Genomic DNA, 20,854 nt, shown 5'->3' with positions numbered 1-20,854 from the left:
ACATGCTGCAGTGCCTGCGCAACGACAGCAGAGTTGCCCACATTTTAATGTGTGAGGACTACTGGGTTGCCACCCTGCTGGATCCCCGGTACAAAGACAATGTGCCCACCTTACTTCCTACACTGGAGCGTGATAGGAAGATGCACGAGTACAAGCGCACGTTGGTAGACGCGCTACTGAGAGCATTCCCAAATGTCACAGGGGAACCAGTGGAAGCCCAAGGCGAAGGCAGAGGAGGAGCAAGAGGTCGCCAACGCAGCTGTGTCACGGCCAGCTCCTCTGAGGGCAGGGTTAGCATGGCAGAGATGTGGAAAAGTTTTGTCACCACGCCACAGCTAACTGCACCACCACCTGATACGGAACGTGTTAGCAGGAGGCAACATTTCACTAACATGGTGGAACAGTACCTGTGCACACCCCTCCACGTACTGACTGATGGTTCGGCCCCATTCAACTTCTGGGTCTCCAAATTGTCCACGTGGCCAGAGCTAGCCTTTTATGCCTTGGAGGTGCTGGCCTGCCCGGCGGCCAGCGTTTTGTCTGAACGTGTATTCAGCACGGCAGGGGGCGTCATTACAGACAAACGCAGCCGCCTGTCTACAGCCAATGTGGACAAGCTGACGTTCATAAAAATGAACCAGGCATGGATCCCACAGGACCTGTCTATCCCTTGTGCAGATTAGATATTAACTACCTCCCCTTAACCATATATTATTCTACTCCAGGGCACTTCCTCATTCAATACTATTTTTAATTTCATTTTACCATTATATTGCGGGGCAACCCAAAGTTGAATGAACCTCTCCTCTGCCTGGGTGCCGGGGCCTAAATGTGTGACAGTGGCCTGTTCCAGTGGTGGGTGACGTGAAGCCTGATTCTCTGCTATGACATGAAGACTGATTCTGCGCTGACATAAGGCCAGATTCTCTGTTACGGGACCTCTCTCCTCTGCCTGGGTGCCTGGGCCTAAATGTGTGACAGTGGCCTGTTCCAGTGGTGGGTGACGTGAAGCCTGATTCTCTGCTATGACATGAAGACAGATTCTGTGCTGACATAAGGCCAGATTCTCTGTTACTGGACCTCTCTCCTCTGCCTGGGTGCCGGGGCCTAAATATGTGACAGTGGCCTGTTCCAGTGGTGGGTGACGTGAAGCCTGATTCTCTGCTATGACATGAAGACAGATTCTGTGCTGACATAAGGCCAGATTCTCTGTTACGGGACCTCTCTCCTCTGCCTGGGTGCCTGGGCCTAAATGTGTGACAGTGGCCTGTTCCAGTGGTGGGTGACGTGAAGCCTGATTCTCTGCTATGACATGAAGACTGATTCTGTGCTGACATAAGGCCAGATTCTCTGTTACGGGACCTCTCTCCTCTGCCTGGGTGCCTGGGCCTAAATGTGTGACAGTGGCCTGTTCCAGTGGAGGGTGACGTGAAGCCTGATTCTCTGCTATGACATGAAGACTGATTCTGCGCTGACATAAGGCCAGATTCTCTGTTACGGGACCTCTCTCCTCTGCCTGGGTGCCTGGGCCTAAATGTGTGACAGTGGCCTGTTCCAGTGGTGGGTGACGTGAAGCCTGATTCTCTGCTATGACATGAAGACAGATTCTGTGCTGACATAAGGCCAGATTCTCTGTTACGGGACCTCTCTCCTCTGCCTGGGTGCCTGGGCCTAAATGTGTGACAGTGGCCTGTTCCAGTGGTGGGTGACGTGAAGCCTGATTCTCTGCTATGACATGAAGACAGATTCTGTGCTGACATAAGGCCAGATTCTCTGTTACGGGACCTCTCTCCTCTGCCTGGGTGCCTGGGCCTAAATGTGTGACAGTGGCCTGTTCCAGTGGTGGGTGACGTGAAGCCTGATTCTCTGCTATGACATGAAGACTGATTCTGCGCTGACATAAGGCCAGATTCTCTGTTACGGGACCTCTCTCCTCTGCCTGGGTGCCTGGGCCTAAATGTGTGACAGTGGCCTGTTCCAGTGGTGGGTGACGTGAAGCCTGATTCTCTGCTATGACATGAAGACAGATTCTGTGCTGACATAAGGCCAGATTCTCTGTTACGAGACCTCTCTCCTCTGTCTGGGTGCCGGGGCCTAAATATGTGACAGTGGCCTGTTCCAGTGGTGGGTGACATGAAGCCAGATTCTCTGCTATGGCATGAAGAGACTGATTCTCTGCTGACATGAAGCCAGATTCTTTGCTATGGCATGAAGAGACTGATTCTCTGCTGACGTGAAGCCAGATTCTCTGCTATGTGACCTCTGTCCAATTGATATTGGGTCATTTTTATTTTTTTTATTTTAATTTTAATTCATTTCCCTATCCACATTTGTTTGCAGGGGATTTATCTACATGTTGCTGCCTTTTGCAGCCCTCTAGCTCTTTCCTGGGCTGTTTTACAGCCTTTTTAGTGCCCAAAAGTTCGGGTCCCCATTGACTTCAATGGGGTTCGGGTTCGGGACGAAGTTCGGATCCCGAACCCGAACATTTCCGGGAAGTTCGGCCGAACTTCTCGAACCCGAACATCCAGGTGTTCGCTCAACTCTACTCTGAGCCTGACACCATGCATTTGATCCATGGCTCAGCACGTCTTCTAGCCCCAGAGAAGTTTTTCACTTGTATTATCTCTATCATCATTGCCCCTTTATTTTTTCCTAAGAGGCCACAATACCCCATGTACTATGGAAGATAGTCAAGATAGTCAGCATGTTGACGACTTATGTGAGAACAGTCAGTTTTTGGACTGCCATAAGGAGGTGGTTCAGGCAGAGACAAGAAAACCGATGCATAGCTGTGTTGGTGGTAATGGTAGCAGTAGTGGCACTTATAACCACAGTGATAATGGTAGGAGCAGAGGTAGCTATGGTGAGAATGGCACTTGGGGTAAATAAAGAGGTGAGAAATGGGAGAGGGGTCAAGGCGCCCATAATAAAACATCAATAAGTCTGATAAAAGTGAAGATGATGATTGTATGTTGGACAAGATCTGGGAGTTTGATCGGGATGCTGAGGAGCAGGTGACATCAGTGAAGGAGGGTGGTGGCCATGTCGGCAATAAAGAGCAGACGCAATGTACGACCAAAACCTCAAAAAAATGCTATTGCCAGATATGCTTATATTGTGATCACCTCGAGAACTGGTGATGACACTAAAACTATTGGTGCAGGCTCAAAACATGGTAAACCTAGGACAAGATCATCTTCCACTAACTGTGTGCGAGTATCTCTCATATTGCAGTTTTTCCTCTTGTGTCAGCAGACAGAAGCACTGCTATGTACAAGACTGTTCAACAAAACATGCAACGTGCCCCTGCACTTTGGGATGTGCTGACTGAACCCCTTTTTCTTTGCAGCTTGTGCTGGAGGTGTGGCTGCCTCCTTAGTCGTGCACTCCTTCCAGCTCGTCTGCCCCATTGGCTGATTTTAATTACTGTTAGTATATAGCTTGGCCTGCTCCCTCTCACTCACTGAAGCCATCTGGCATCAGGAGAGAGATAGTGTGTGGACTCTCATTGCAGTCTTTGGTGACCTTTTGGAGCCGGGGGTGGTGTGGAGTGGGCCCGGCGTGCATGCTGGTAACTGCTTTCCGTAGATATAATGGAGGCCATTTTGGCACCAACAATGACAGAAATTCAGGCGGATCCAGCATGCATGTGGAACCTGCACTTTCTGAATTATATGGTAGCCGTCATGGCACATAACAGGTAAAATTTAGTGTTAGGAACCCGTCTAACTAGAGATCGCCTTGACGTGCGGCAGACGGGCTCAAATAATTTTGTACAAAACGATTTGCCAAGCATCTCTAACTTATTAGTATAACATTTGCAATTATGATGCAATTTTGTACTTTATTTGGTTTGCAGTGAGCTGTTGCATTGCATGTTTTGTTTTAACAGTCTTGTTCTCAGCCATAGCAACGTGCCCCTGCGCTTTGGGATGTGCTGACTGACCCCCTTTTTCTTTGCAGCACTGCTATGTACAAGATCTTCTGGATGAAAGTAGGCAGTAGGTGATCAAACACAAACATAGGCACCATAGCTCTAGTGTAGCACATGAAGCCGCATCACCAGATCCAGTGGGAAAATAGAACTGGCCAGCAACCTGAACTAGACTGATCTCCTTCCCCCAGTCCCCTTTGTGACAGCCAGGCTGCATCTACAACAAGTACAATGTCCTTGTCATACATCAGCAAAGGCATATGCACCACCCAAACAACCAGGTGCAGTCGTACCTAATCTGTGCCCTTTCTCTGGCACATACCCTGTTCAATTGTCCAATAAACTTCTGGTGAGACTGAGAGAGATCTTTCCATGTCCATGTTCCATACTGTATTGCTTCTGCTGCTGCTGATCCCCCTGCTTCCACTACTTCTACTCCTACACAGCAGTACATCTACTGCCTTGCCTGCCAGGTTCCATACTGTACTGTTGCTTCTCCAAAAAATAATTTTTCTGACTGCTTTTTTTTTAGAAGAAGCCACTGTTTTTTCCTCTACTACTGTTTTCATTTTTTTACAGTATTCCTCTGACGGGGTTTATCATGTGATATTTTTATAGAGCCAGTCTATTTTATTTTATTTTAATTTTTTATTTTATTTACTTTTACATAATAAATACATTTTGAAAAGAAAAAGGTTTTTGTGTAGACATTTTTTGAGAGCTATAATTTTTTCATTTTTCTGGCTATGGTCTTGTGTGGGGCTCACTTTTTTGTAGAATGAGTTGATGTTGGATTATGAGAAAGGGGCACTTTTTTTACTTTAAACTTTTCTCTTTTTTATTTTTGTAAAACACATTTGTCCCTCTATTGGACTTCAACTTTTGGAGGTCTGATCCCCTCTACAATGCATAACAATACATGGTGTAATGTAAAGCATTGCACTGTCAGTATTACATTGACTGTGTGCCTATGAGACCCAGCCTGGCAGCTGTTCCATGGCAACCATCGCAACCCCTCCACCAAAATGAGGGGCCTGATGTTGTAAAAGAGGGATCGGGAAAACACTCCAGTTCCCTTAGATGATGCATTTAGCATTGACCGTGAGATCTAAAGGGTTAATCCACCTGCATCTGGATTTTCACAAATGCCTGTGGATACAGCAGGGGCCCAGCTGTCAGTAACATAGCCATATATGTTGCTCTAACTGTCTTGGTGCTAGAAGCTGGTACAAGAGTTTGAAAGGAGTTGGATACAGTCCTAGGAGACCGCAGTGTCATATGTGATTTTTTTTTTATTCTTTTTTACCGAATCGAATATGATAACCGATGTAACAGAATTGGACCTGAAATTAATTTAGGGAAATTCGCTCATCTCTAGTGCCCAATTATGGTAACAATTGACATAGACTGCTTTGTAAATGTAGACCAAAGTGTTTTTGAGCATTACTGTATGTGGCAGTATTGCATGCATGTCGGGTGTTTGGGTGTCCTATGTTGATATTATTGAGGTCCTATATAGATATTTTAAAACTGTGTAATCAAAAACTGGCATTCTTTCCAATACCAACTAATCACAGAGTTGCTTTCATTTCATAAATGGCTATGGTAATAAAAGCCCTTACTGGTTGCCATGGTGAGGCAAAGAATGTGACAACTATAGAATATGAAATATTATTTGCAGAGATAAGTGGATCGAGGCTCAATTTCTTTTATTTCTTCTAATAGAATCTGTGTTCCACGGCCACAAAAAGCACATACGGCATACTTACCAACTTTGCAGTTGGCAAAATCGGGACCCATTTATGGCCAGTGTTTACATAAGCCCCACCTATTTTTACATCAGGAAAGTGCAAATTTTCAGGGACTATATGTGAAAATTAGAGACAGTCCCTGCAAATTCAGAACTGTTGGCAACTATGATAGAGTTATGTTCTGTGGAATGAATCAAATCCCTAATATGGTCATGTACATTAGCCCTAAATCTGACAAAATCAGTTGCACACAGGATGAGGATGTTTTTTTTTTTTGTTGAGGAAGAGGGAAACATAAACTTCAGAGTCCACCTCCTGCAACAAGATATTTAGATCCAATCCACCCATAGACTTCTATGTGCAATGTAATTTGATCACCCAAAATGGATTTCTCAGAAGATCCCAGAGTGAGTGAACAGTTTAGTAAGGAAGGGAGAAGGAAAAATGAAACATAAATTTTTTGGAAGATATATTACAAAATGTATTATATTTACAATCTCTAATGAATTATTTGTTTAAACTTCAGTTACCATTTAATATGATCTTATTTGTGTATAATAGTGCCTTTTTCTTTTCATTATTTGTTTTCACCTCCAACAGGACACTAATCTGGGATAGAAATAATACAACATGTGTTGGATTTCTGGATGTAGCACATGCCTTAACAAGGTACAGTAAAACTGCAAATTTGTATACACAGGCAATATATAGAGGTTTCCTTTTGTTCAATCTTTAAAGAGGTTCTCCATGACTCCGAAACCAGGCAGTAGCAATGCAAAACTCTGTGCAAGTCTGAGTAAGTCTCCCTGCGCTCTCCCTGCACTGTCCCTCTCCAATATTTGTCCATTAATTTTTTGCAGCAACACTTTCCCTATCGCATGAGTGCTTGCCATACCTGTCCCTATGCTAAGCTCACAGGACAATGGCCGAGACTGCGTGGGATGAGGGTTTTATAGGGCTATGACATCACAGGGGATGGCTATTTGCGAATTGGTTGGCTGCACAGCATTATGGGTGATTGTGCGTTTCCAGGCTTTTCTCCTGTAGGCTTAGTTTCGCTTTGTAACACATGCAGCCACCATTTTAGGAAAACCTGATTCGTTACCATGAAGCATGAGGAAATTCGGATTTGTTGCAATTTGAAGTTTTCCTAAACTTTGGACCGAATTTCGCTTCGAATGGTTCACTTCGCTCAACGCTATTTCTCATCAATATTAGATGATGTGGAAAAGGAGGATAAGAAGATGGCAAAAGAAGGGCTTCCACCTGTAGTGCAGGAGAGTACTGGGGTTGGAGAAGTGGGTTTCTAGAGCTGATTCATATTCTGTGTTTACTGTCAAATAAAATGCAGTAGATTGCAAGCCAGAACGGCAATAATTTGCATATTGTACCTCCACCAAGCCAGCCAAACCCCATATCAGCAACAGTTTCTGTTTAAAGTTGCATTAAAAGTGCAGCATGGCCATTAACAATGAAGACCGACTTTACAGTGCGGTCTTCATTATTAAATGAAAGGCAGCTGCAGGCTTATTGGCCACACGATTCTTCACTGCAGCATGGCTGCAACCGTTCCGCAGCACAGCCGAGATGTACTGTATGTAACCTAAGGCAGAATGGCCTGGTTATACCTGATTTATAACAATTCATGACATATTAATTCATAACAAATTGAATTTCTTGGCGAACTTCGCCAAAGTTGCCAAATCAAACTTTTCAAAACTTCGCTCATCTCTATTACTGACTTATCATAAGGATAGTTCATCAATAGTTAAGGGGGTTATCCAGGAAATTATAATGATGATCTATCCTCAGGATAGGTCGCCATTATCACATCAGCATGGGTCAGAGTCCCGTCCCGTCAGCTGTTTCAGGGGGGCGCAGCTGGCTCACTGGATCTCTCGAACACTTATTCATTGTTGGTGAGTTCCAACTTGGAACGCTACATCACTTCCGCTAAAGGGAATTTGTGCAGGCAATGAATTCAAGCATATAGGGCCAGGAAAAGATATTGTCACGAGGGTATCAAGAGCCATGTCTGACTCCGTTATATCCGGGGTCAGGAGGTCGCAGCGGGTGGCTGCGCGCTCTATATCTAAAGATCACGTTGTTTCTTAGTGATTGTTTTCTGTGTTTGCCTTGCTATCCTTTTTGTCTCAATCAGGGATCCGTAGCTTCTCCTCCTCAGCTGTTTCTTGTCTGCCACTCCCAACCTCCTTATATTCTCCCCTCACACTTCTCTAGTTGCCAGTTATAGAGCTTCCTGCCTGGACATCTATACTGACCCACTGGAGTTGTGAATCCTGGTTGTCGTTCCAGAGTGCTACCCTCCGGATCCCTGTTGGGCTTCTTGTTGTCTCCTGTTGTCGCCCACCTGGGATTATATGTTGAGTTTGTATTGTCTGTCCTTCCCTTGGTGTTTTCCTTTAGAGCTAGTGGTGCGGACTAGTGTTCCCACCGCCCTGTTCACTATCTAGCTTAGGGAAAGCCAGGGCTTTAGGCACGTGATCGGCGTACGGGTGAGGAACCCGTCTAGGGACGTCAGGGCAGCCAGGTGCCAGCCGCTAGGTGAGTCAGGGGTCACCACCTTCCCTCTCACTTGGGCAGGGCCTTCCTTGTTCCCTCCCTCTGCGTCACGTATGTGATAGTCACGCCGACCGTGATATTATAACTGGCCTTTACTTTTTGAGAAAAAAAATAATAATAATAATTTTTTTTGTTGTTTTTTTTTTCTCTACTTAGAATCCATAATGGATCCTATTGCTGCCTTGGCAAAACAGCTTCAAGGCCTGTCTTTGGAGGTGGCAGGATTGAAGTCGTCTGTCCTCCAACAACAGCAGCAAATGCAGCTGACCGCACCCCCAGCGGTTGCTATGGGTAACCAGGTAGTTACAGAACCCAAGGTTGTTCTTCCTGACAGATTTTCTGGGGGAAGGGACAAATTTGCGACGTTCCGTGAGGCCTGCAAATTATACTATAAGTTGCGCCCTTACTCCTCAGGTAATGAAGAACAGCGGGTAGGGATTGTCATTTCCCTGCTTCAGGGGGACCCACAATCCTGGGCGTTCTCGTTACCCCCTGGTTCCCAGGCTCTCCGGTCAGTGGAGGGATTTTTTGGGGCTTTGGGTCTCATATATGATGACCCTGACCGAGTCGCCCTGGCTGAGTCGAAGTTACGGAGACTCCTACAGGGAGATCGGTCAGCAGAGGAATATTGCTCAGAGTTCCGTAGGTGGGCTACGGATACTCAGTGGAACGACCCGGCTCTCAGGAGTCAGTTCTGCTCTGGGTTATCTGAAAGGGTTAAGGATGCACTGGCGCTGTATGAGACCCCCCTTTCCCTTGATGCTGTTATGTCCCTCTCTATCAGAATAGATAGGCGTCTTAGGGAGAGATCGAAAATTCCTGAGCAATTGGTTACCTCTCCCAAACAACAATTAGTCTGTACTGACTTAGATGAGCCTATGCAGCTAGGCGGAACTTCTCGTCAGGTCCGTCCTCCTGAGGTTCGCCGCAGGGGGGAGCTTGTTTTTTCTGTGGGGGGAAGGGTCATTTCATTAATGTCTGTCCCTCTTTTCTCAAAAACAAAAGACCGTCGGAAAACTACTAACCCCAGGCTGTGCGGAGGATGTCAGCCGGGGGGTATACGTTTCCTCCATACGAACATCTCAATTTGTGTTACCAGCGGTTATTGTTTTTAGTGTTAAGACGGAGTCTATTTCTTTTTTTCTAGACAGTGGAGCAGGGGTAAATTTGATAGATGCCCATTTTGCCCGCACTATGGGTTTGTCTCTCTGCACGCTGCAGAGACCTATTCCCGTATTCGCTATAGATTCGGCTCCTCTGTCTCAGAGAAACCTCACCCACATTGTTCATAATTTACACCTTCGGGTAGGGGACCACCATAATGAGTGTCTTTCATGTTACGTTCTAGAGGGCCTTCCCTCTCCTGTGGTATTGGGTCTCCCCTGGTTGGTAGCGCACAATCCAGTGGTGGATTGGCAGGCCAGGGAGATATTGGAGTGGAGTGAGCATTGCAGAGAGAATTGCTTAAATAACAATTGCTTAATTGCCTCCATAGCTTCCCTACCTACATTTATTTCGGACTTTGAGGACGTTTTTTCTGAAAAGGGTTGTCAGAAGCTACCACCTCATCGTCCTTATGATTGCCCGGTTAACCTGATTCCCGGTGCAAAATTACCCAAGTCCAGGTTGTATAATCTTTCGGGTCCCGAGAGACAAGCCATGAAAGATTATATCTCCGAGAGTCTGGCTAAGGGACACATCAGACCCTCTTCTTCACCCGTGGCTGCAGGGTTTTTCTTTGTTAAAAAGAAAGATGGGAGCCTGCATCCTTGCCTAGATTTCCGTGAGCTAAACCAGTTAACCATCCGAGACCCATACCCTCTTCCTCTCATTCCTGACCTTTTTAATCAGATTGCGGGTGCTAGGTGGTTCTCCAAACTTGATCTTAGGGGGGCCTACAATCTGATTCGTATCAGGGAAGGGGATGAGTGGAAGACAGCTTTTAACACCCCTGAGGGGCATTATGAAAATCTAGTTATGCCTTTCGGTCTGACCAATGCCCCCGCTGTCTTCCAACATTTCGTTAATGATATTTTTAGTCATCTCATCGGCAGGTTTGTAGTCATATACCTAGATGATATCTTAATTTATTCGGCTGATCTGAAAACACATGAGGTGCATGTCAGGCAAGTACTGCAGGTCCTACGGACGAATAAATTATATGCGAAAATTTAAAAATGTGTCTTCGCCGTTCAGGAAATACAGTTCCTGGGATATCTATTATCTGCTTCAGGTTTCCGTATGGATCCTGGGAAGGTCCAGGCAATTTTAGATTGGGATCTTCCTGAGAACCTTAAAGCCCTACAACGGTTTTTGGGTTTCGCAAATTTCTATAGAAAGTTCATTAAAAATTATTCAGTGATCGTTAAACCCCTTACCGACATGACTAGGAAGGGGACTGATTCTTCCAAATGGTCTGACGCCGCTAAAAATGCATTTTCCTCTCTAAAAGAGAGGTTTACCTCGGCACCTGTTCTAATTCAACCTGATGTCTCCCAGCCTTTTATTGTTGAGGTAGATGCGTCAGAGGTGGGAGTGGGGGCTGTATTGTCCCAGGGTCCGTCTCCTGGCAAATGGCGCCCTTGCGCTTTCTTTTCCAAAAAATTATCTTCTGCAGAGAAGAACTATGATGTTGGAAATAGGGAACTGTTGGCGATTAAACTGGCGCTTGAAGAGTGGCGTCACTTCTTAGAGGGAGCAATCCACCCCGTCACGGTGATTACGGATCACAAAAACCTTCTGTACCTAGAATCGGCTAAGCGTCTCACCCCTAGACAAGCTAGGTGGTCGCTATTCTTTACCAGATTTAACTTTGTAATCACCTATCGTCCTGGGGCAAAAAATACCAAGGCAGACGCGTTATCTCGTAGTTTCCCTGGAGGGGGTAATACTAGTGATCCGGTACCTATTTTACAAAGAGGAGTGGTTGTCTCTGCTGTACACTCTGTTCTAGAGGGAAAGGTGTTAGAGGCCCAGGGGGACGCCCCGGCCTCTTGCCCTTCAGAGAAATTGTTTGTACCGTTAAACCTGCGTCTTGAATTATTAAAAGAACATCATAATTCGGCACTTGCTGGGCACCCGGGTAGTAAAGCAACCTTGGAGCTATTATCTCGTCGTTTTTGGTGGCCAAGGTTGCGTCAGGATGTAATGGATTTCGTGTCTACTTGCTCTACTTGTGCACGCGCGAAAGTCTCTCATACACGTCCAGCAGGGTCTTTATTGCCACTTTTTATCCCCAATAGGCCATGGACACATCTGTCAATGGATTTCATCACTGACTTACCGTTGTCTGCGGGTAAAACAGTTATTTTGGTAGTAGTAGACAGGTTTAGCAAAATGGTACACTTTATTGCGCTACCCGCACTTCCTAATGCTAAAACTCTTGCTCAGGTGTTTATCAGTGAAATCGTGAAGCTTCACGGGGTCCCTTCCGATGTGGTTTCGGATCGGGGAACCCAGTTTATTTCTAAGTTTTGGAAAGCTTTTTGTTCCCGTTTGGGGGTACACTTGTCCTTTTCCTCAGCTTTCCATCCTCAGTCGAATGGACAGACTGAGCGCACCAACCAAAACCTAGAAACATATTTAAGGTGTTTTGTGTCTGAAAACCAAGAGTTGTGGTCATCATATTTACCGTTAGCTGAGTTTGCCATAAATAATCATTATCAGGAGTCCACTGGCAAGTCACCATTCCTTGGTGCATACGGTTTTCATCCCCAATTTTGTACTTTCAAAGAGGGGGGGTCTTCTGGGGTTCCCGAAGAGGAAAGGTTTTCTTCATCTCTTTCATCGGTATGGCAGAAGGTGCAAGTTAACTTGAAAAAGATTAGTGGTAAATATAAATGCATGGCCGATAAGAAACGGTCGCCAGGTCCGGACCTAGGAGTGAATGACTATGTGTGGTTGTCTACTAGGAATATTAAGTTGAAGGTTCCCTCTTGGAAACTGGGCCCTAGGTTCATTGGTCCTTATAAAATAGTAGCCGTTATTAACCCTGTGGCTTTTCGCCTGGAGCTACCTCAGACTTTTAAGATCCATAACGTCTTCCATAAATCGTTACTCAAGAAGTATGTTCCACCTCTAGAACCATCACCACTGCCACCTCCTCCTGTTATTGTGGATGGTAATCTGGAGTTTCAAATAGCCAGAATTGTTGATTCTCGTCGGGTCCGCCGCTCTCTTCAGTATCTGGTGCATTGGAGGGGTTACGGTCCCGAGGAAAGAATGTGGGTTCCAGCGTCTGAGGTAAACGCCAACAGGTTAATTCAGGCTTTCCATACCTCTCATCCGGAGAGACCTGGTCCTGAGTGTCCGGAGGCCCCTCGTGAAAGGGGGGGTACTGTCACGAGGGTATCAAGAGCCATGTCTGACTCCGTTATACCCGGGGTCAGGAGGTCGCAGCGGGTGGCTGCGCGCTCTATATCTAAAGATCACGTTGTTTCTTAGTGATTGTTTTCTGTGTTTGCCTTGCTATCCTTTTTGTCTCATTTAGGGATCCGTAGCTTCTCCTCCTCAGCTGTTTCTTGTCTGCCACTCCCAACCTCCTTATATTCTCCCCTCACACTTCTCTAGTTGCCAGTTATAGAGCTTCCTGCCTGGACATCTATACTGACCCACTGGAGTTGTGAATCCTGGTTGTCGTTCCAGAGTGCTACCCTCCGGATCCCTGTTGGGCTTCTTGTTGTCTCCTGTTGTCGCCCACCTGGGATTATATGTTGAGTTTGTATTGTCTGTCCTTCCCTTGGTGTTTTCCTTTAGAGCTAGTGGTGCGGACTAGTGTTCCCACCGCCCTGTTCACTATCTAGGGCTCAGCTTAGGGAAAGCCAGGGCTTTAGGCACGTGATCGGCGTACGGGTGAGGAACCCGTCTAGGGACGTCAGGGCAGCCAGGTGCCAGCCGCTAGGTGAGTCAGGGGTCACCACCTTCCCTCTCACTTGGGCAGGGCCTTCCTTGTTCCCTCCCTCTGCGTCACGTATGTGATAGTCACGCCGACCGTGATAGATATCTTTCGTCTCACATCAGAGCGCCAGTGGCTCCTCCTGGAATGCACCGCACCCACCGCTCAAAACTAGTGGCCACATTGGAACATGGATACCTCTACTTTGGTGTGATGCGTTCCAGCCTGGGACACACCACACGCTAAAAATTCTTTCTAGATGATTATATACTATTATTGGTTACAGATTATTGGTTATAGTTTAATAGATGGATAAATTCAAAAATATTTGCTAAGGAATATCCATAATTGATTTCAATAAATGAAATAAAGATTGATATACACTCACCTAAAGAATTATTAGGAACACCTGTTCTATTTCTCATTAATGCAATTATCTAGTCAACCAATCACATGGCAGTTGCTTCAATGCATTTATGGGGGTGGTCCTAGTCAAGACAATCTCCTGAACTCCAAACTGAATGTCAGAATGGGAAAGAAAGGTGATTTAAGAAATTTTGAGCGTGGCATGGTTGTTGGTGCCAGACGGGCCGGTCTGAGTATTTCACAATCTGCTCAGTTATTGGGATTTTCACGCACAACCATTTCTAGGGTTTACAAAGAATGGTGTGAAAAGGGATAAACATCCAGTATGCGGCAGTCCTGTGGGCAAAAATGTCTTGTGGATGCTAGAGGTCAGAGGAGAATGGGCCGACTGATTCAAGCTGATAGAAGAGCAACGTTGACTGAAATAACCACTCGTTACAACCGAGGTATGCAGCAAAGCATTTGTGAAGCCACAACACGCACAACCTTGAGGCGGATGGGCTACAACAGCAGAAGACCCCACCGGGTACCACTCATCTCCACTACAAATAGGAAAAAGAGGCTACAATTTGCACGAGCTCACCAAAATTGGACTGTTGAAGACTGGAAAAATGTTGCCTGGTCTGATGAGTCTCGATTTCTGTTGAGACATTCAAATGGTAGAGTCTGAATTTGGCGTAAACAGAATCAGAACATGTATCCATCCTCTGATGGCTACTTCCAGCAGGATAATGTACCATGTCACAAAGCTCGAATTATTTCTAATTGGTTTCTTGAACATGACAATGAGTTCACTGTACTAAAATGGCCCCCACAGTCACCAGATCTCAACCCAATAGAGCATCTTTGGGATGTGGTGGAACGGAAGCTTCGTGCCCTGAATGTGCATCCCTCAAATCTCCATCAACTACAAGATGCTATCCTATCAATATGGGCCAACATTTCTAAAGAATGCTATCAGCACCTTGTTGAATCAATGCCACGTAGAATTAAGGCAGTTCTGAAGGCAAAAGGGGGTCCAACACCGTATTAGTATGGTGTTCCTAATAATTCTTTAGGTGAGTGTGTATATACAGTCAGGTCCATAAATATTGGGACAGTGACACAATTCTAACATTTTTGGCTCTATTCACCACCACAATGGATTTGAAATGAAACGAACAAGATGTGCTTTAACTGAAGATTGTCAGCTTTAATTTTAGGTTATTTATATCCAAATCAGGTGAACGGTGTAGGAATTACAACAGTTTGCATATGTGCCTCCCACTTGTTAAGTGACCAAAAGTAATGGGACAGAATAATAATCATAACTCAAACTTTCACTTTTTAATACTTGGTTGCAAATTCTTTGCAGTCAATTACAACATGAAGTCTGGAACGCATAGACATCACTAGACGCTAGGTTTCATCCCTGGTGATGCTCTGCCAGGCCTCTACTGCAACTGTCTTCAGTTCCTGCTTGTTCTTGGGGCATTTTCTCTTCAGTTTTGTCTTCAGCAAGTAAAATGCATGCTCTATCGGATTCAGGTCAGGTGATTGACTTGGCCATTGCATAACATTCCACTTCTTTCCCTTAAAAACTCTTTGGTTGCTTTTGCAGTATGCTTTGGGTCATTGTCCATCTGCACTGTGAAGCACCGTCCAATGAGTTCTGAAGCATTTGGCTGAATATAAGCAGATAATATTGCCCGAAACACTTCAGAATTCACCCTGCTGCTTTTGTCAGCAGTCACATCATCAAAAAATACAAGTGCAACAGTTCCATTGGCAGCCATACATGCCCACGCCATGACACTACCACCACCATGCTTCACTGATGAGGTGGCATGCTTAGGATCATGATCAGTTCCTTTCCTTCTCCATACTCTTCTCTTCCCATCACTCTGGTACAAGTTGATCTTGGCCTCATCTGTCCATAGGATGTTGCTCCAGAACTGTGAAGGCTTTTTTAGATGTCGTTTGGCAAACTCTAATCTGGCCTTCCTGTTTTTGAGGCTCACCAATGGTTTACATCTTGTGGTGAACCCTCTGTATTCACTCTGGTGAAGTCTTCTCTTGATTGTTGAATTTGACACACATACACCTACCTCCTGGAGAGTACTCTTGATCTGGCCAACTGTTGTGAAGGGTGTTTTCTTCACCGGGGAAGGAATTCTTCGGTCATCCACCACCGTGGTCTTCTGGGTCTTTTGGTGTTGCTGAGATCACCGATGCGTTCCTTCTTTTTAAGAATGTTCCAAACAGTTGTTTTGGCCACGCCTAATGTTTTTGCTATCTCTCTGATGGGTTTGCTTTGTTTTTTCAGCCTAATGATGGCTTGCTTCACTGATAGTGACAGCTCTTTGGATCTCATCTTGAGAGCTGACAGCAACAGATTCCAAATGCAAATAGCACACTTGAAATGAACTCTGGACCTTTTATCTGCTTATTGTAATTGGGATAATGAGGGAATAACACACACCTGGCCATGGAACAGCTGAGAAGCCAATTGTCCCATTACTTTTGGTCCCTTAACAAGTGGGAGGCACATATGCAAACTGTTGTAATTCCTACGCCGTTCACCTGATTTGGATGTAAATACCCTCAAATTAACGCTGACAGTCTGCAGTTAAAGCACATCTTGTTCGTTTTATTTCAAATCCATTGTGGTGGTGTATAGAGCCAAAAATGTTAGAATTGTGTCGATGTCCCAATATTTATGGACCTGACTATATATATATATATATATATATATATATATATATATATTTATTTATTTATAGTAGCTGAAGGACCCGGATTCGTTCAAGTATATTTAATCTATTTCATTGAATGTTTGTGTGTGTTGTTAAAAGATATCAATACTATCCACTATAACAGTGACATCTACAGCACCCCACCCCCAAAACAGTGACCTCCAGAGCCCCCCATGCCTTAACACTGACCCCCCCACAGTGCCCCGTCCCTTAAAATTGGACTTCCACAGCAGCCCACACCCTTAATTTTGACCTTTATAGCAGCCTTCCCCTTTAACAGTGACTTTCACAGCATACCACCCCCTTGTCAGTGACCTCCACAGGGACCCGCCCCATTAACAGTGGCCTTTACTGGATTGGGGGCATGTACTTTTGAACAGCTCACTCTAAGACAGCAGCACTGTGCTGTCTGAGCATGAGCTGCAGGGAGAATGTCACCCTCCCTCCCACCTCTGCAGCTGACAGAAGTTGATTTTTACCTTCATTTTTTCGATCCCTGATGGCTGAGTGGAGGGGGCGTGGCCTAACCAGATCGGGGGCATGTCCTTTTGAACAGCTCACTCTAAGGCCTCTTTCAGACGGGCGTTGCGGGAAAATGTGCGGGTGCGTTGCGGGAACACGCGCGATTTTTCGGCACGAGTGCAAAACATTGTAATGCGTTTTGCACTCGCGTGAGAAAAATGGCGCATGTTTGGTACCCAAACCCGAACTTCTTCACAGAAGTTTGGGCTTGGGATCGGGGTTGTGTAGATTGTATTATTTTCCCTTATAACATGGTTATAAGGGAAAATAATAGCATTCTGAATACAGAATGCATAGTAAAATAGCGCTGGAGGGGTTAAAAAAAGAATAATAATAATTTAACTCACCTTAATCCACTTGCTCGTGCTGCCGGCATCTCGTCTGTCTCCTTCTTTGCTGTACAGGACCTGTAGTGAGCATTCATTGCAGGAACAGGACCTGTGGTGACGTCACTCCAGTCATCACATGATCCATCACATGACCCATCACCATGGTAAAAGATCATGTGATGGATCATGTGATGACCGGAGTGACGTCACCACAGGTCCTGTTGCTGCAATGAATGCTCACCACAGGTCCTGTTCAGCAAAGAAGGCAAGTGGATTAAGGTGAGTTACATTTTATTTTTTATTTTTTTAACCCCTCCAGCGCTATTTTACTATGCATTCTGTATTCAGAATGCTATTATTTTCCCTTATAACCAAGTTATAAGGGAAAATAATAATTATCGGGTCTCCATCCCGATCGTCTCCTAGCAACCGTGCGTGAAAATCGCACCGCATCCGCACTTGCTTGCGGATGCTTGCGATTTTCACGCAACCCCATTCACAGAATATAGAGCTTGCTGCGATTTTCACGCAACGCACAAGTGATGCGTGAAAATCACCGCTCATGTGAACAGCCCCATAGAAATGAATGGATCGGTATTCAGTGCGGGTGCAATGCGTTCAACTCACGCATCGCATCCGCGCGGAATACTCGCCTGTGTGAAAGGGGCCTAAGGGTCCATTCACACGTCCGTAGAATGGGTCCGCATCCGTTCCGCAATTGCGGAACGGGTGCGGACCCATTAACCCCTTCAGGACACAGCCTTATTTCACCTTAAGGACCAGGCCATTTTTTGCAAATCTGACCAGTGTCACTTTAAGTGGTGATAACTTTAAAACGCTTTTACTTAGCCAGGCCATTCTGAGATTTTTTTTTCGTCACATATTGTACTTCATGAAACTGGTAAAATTGAGTCAAAAAATTTCATTTTTAATAATAAAAAAATACCAAATTTACCAAAATTTTGCTAAAATTTGCAAATTTCTAACTTTCAATTTCTCTACTTCTACAATTTGTAGTAATAACTCCAAAAATAGTTATTAATTTACATACCCAATATGTCTACTTCATGTTTGGATCATTTTGGGAATGATATTTTATTTTTTGGGGATGTTAAAAGGAGGCTTAGAAGTTTAGAAGCAAATCTTGAAATCTTTCAGAAATTTTCAAAAAACCAATTTTGAGGGACCAGTTCAGGTCTGAAGTCACTTTGCGAGGCTTACATAATAGAAACCACCCAAAAATGACCCCATTCTAGAAACTACACCCCTCAAGGACTGTTTTTTTTTACACCATGTCCCATTTGAAGCCCCCCTGATGCACCCCTAGAGCATAAACTCAATAAATTTGACCCCATCTAAGAAACTACACCCCTCAAGGTATTCAAAAAAGATTTTAGAAACATCGTTAACCCTTTAGGTGTTCCACAAGAATTAATGGAAAATAGAGATACAATTTCAAAATGTCACTTTTTTGGCAGATTTTCCATTTTAATAATTTTTTTCCAGTTACAAAGCAAGGGTTAACAGCCAAACCAAACTCAATATTTATGGCCCTGATTCTGTCGTTTACAGAAGCACCCCATATGTGGTCGTAAACCGCTGTACGGGCACACAGCAGGGAGCAGAAGGAAAGGAATGCCATACGTTTTTTGGAAGGCAGATTTTGCTGGACTGTTTGTTTTGACACCATGTCCCATTTGAAGCCCCCCTGATGCAGCCCTAGAGTAGAAACTCAATAAAAGTGCCGCAATCTAAGAAACTACACCCCTCAAGGTATTCAAAACAGATTTTAGAAACATCGTTAACCCTTTAGGTGTTCCACAAGAATTAATGGAAAATAGAGATACAATTTCAAAATTTCACTTTTCTGGCAGATTTTCCATTTTAATAATTTTTTTCCAGTTACAAAGCAAGGGTTAACAGCCAAACCAAACTCAATATTTATAGCCCTGATTCTGTAGTTTACAGAAACACCCCATATGTGTTCGTAAACTGCTGTACGGGCACACGGCAGGGCGCAGAAGGAAAGGAATGCCATACGGTTTTTGGAAGGCAGATTTTGCTGGACTGTTTTTTTTTACACCATGTCCCGTTTGAAGCCCACCTGATGCACTCCTAGAGTAGAAATTCCAAAAAGGTGACCCCATTTTAGAAACTACAGGATAGGGTGGCAGTATTGTTGGTACTAGTTTAGGGTACATATGATTTTTGGTTGCGCTATATTACACTTTTTGTGAGGCAAGGTAACAAGAAATAGCTGTTTTGGCACCGTTTTTATCTTTTGTTATTTACAACATTCATCTGACAGGTTAGATCATGTGATATTTTTATAGACCAGGTTGTCACGGATGCGGCGATACCTAATATGTATACTTTTTTAAAATTTATGTAAGTTTTACACAATGATTTTATTTTTGAAGCAAAAAAAATCATGTTTTAGTGTTTCCATAGTCTGAGAGCCATTATTTTTTCAGTTTTTCGGCGATTACCTTGGGTAGGGTATGATTTTTGCGGGATGAGATGACTGTTTTATTGGCACTATTTTGGGGTGCGTGTGACTTTTTGATCGCTTGCTATTACACTTTTTGTGATGTAAGGTGACAAAAAATGGTTTATTTAGCACAGTTTTTATTTTACGTTTTTTACGGTGTTTATCTGAGGGGTTAGTTCATGTGATATTTTTATAGAGCCGGTCGATACGGACGCGGCGATACCTAATAAGTATACTTTTTTTTATTTATGTAAGTTTTACACAATAACAGCTTTTTTAAAACAAAAAAAATTATGTTTTAGTGTCTCCATATTCTGAGCCATATTTTTTTTTATTTTTTGGACGATTGTCTTAGGTAGGGGCTTATTTTTTGCGGGATGAGGTGATGGTTAGATTGGTACTATTTTGGTGGGCAAACACCTTTTTGATCGCTTGCTGTTGTACTTTTTCTAATGTAAGGTGACAATTATTTTTTTATTTAGCACAGTTTTTTTTTTTTACGGTGTTCATCTTAGAGGTTAGGTCATGTGATATGTTTATAGAGCTGGTCGATACGGATGCGGCGATACCTAATATGTACAGTTGTGTTCAAAATTATTCAACCCCCACTGAAATTGAGTGTTTTGGCCAGTTTGACATTGATTTTGATCATTTCAGTCATCTTGTTTACAATTAAATCAAAGAGGCACTTGTAAGTCAGACAAATATAACATAACATTTATAATGAAATAACCACAAATGTCTTTTCTGTGCTCACATCATTATCAGTTTTATTCAACCCCCAAGTGACATTCAATCTTAGTACTTAGTACAACATCCTTTTCCAGTTATAACAGCTTTTAAACGTGAAGCATAGCTTGACACAAGTGTCTTGCAGAGATCTACGGGTATCTTTGCCCATTCTCCATGGGCAAAAGCCTCCAGTTCAGTCACATTCTTAGGCTTGCGCGCTGCAACTGCTTTCTTTAAGTCCCACCAGAGGTTCTCAATTGGATTTAAGTCTGGTGACTGCGATGGCCACTTCAAAATGTTCCAGCCTTTAATCTGCAACCATGCTCTAGTGGACCTGGAGGTATGATTGGGATCATTGTTCTGTTGAAAGGTCCAACGTCTCCCAAGCCTCAGGTTTGTGACGGACTGCATCACATTTTCATCCAATATCTCCTGGTACTGAAGAGAATTCATGGTACCTTGCACACGCTGAAGCTTCCCTGTACCTGTAGGAGCAAAACAGCCCCAAAGCATG

At 44.3% G+C, this 20,854-nt stretch overlaps 1 protein-coding gene across 2 annotated transcripts in view; it reads left to right on the top strand.

The window, feature by feature from the left end:
* Positions 1–20,854, top strand: part of LOC120980842 (capping protein, Arp2/3 and myosin-I linker protein 3-like) — a 1,329,972-nt gene that overhangs the window by 1,096,372 nt on the left and 212,746 nt on the right. For both annotated transcript variants that reach the window (XM_040410169.1, XM_040410170.1), the window contains one exon: positions 6,289–6,357. In XM_040410169.1, coding sequence (XP_040266103.1) covers positions 6,289–6,357 — 69 coding nt within the window. The remainder of the gene's footprint in view (positions 1–6,288; positions 6,358–20,854) is intronic.

This window comes from Bufo bufo, chromosome 10 (assembly GCF_905171765.1).
Source record: "Bufo bufo chromosome 10, aBufBuf1.1, whole genome shotgun sequence".
NCBI lineage: Eukaryota > Metazoa > Chordata > Amphibia > Anura > Bufonidae > Bufo > Bufo bufo.
Note: the sequence above shows the minus strand (reverse complement) of the source record. Positions and strands in the feature narration are given on the sequence as shown.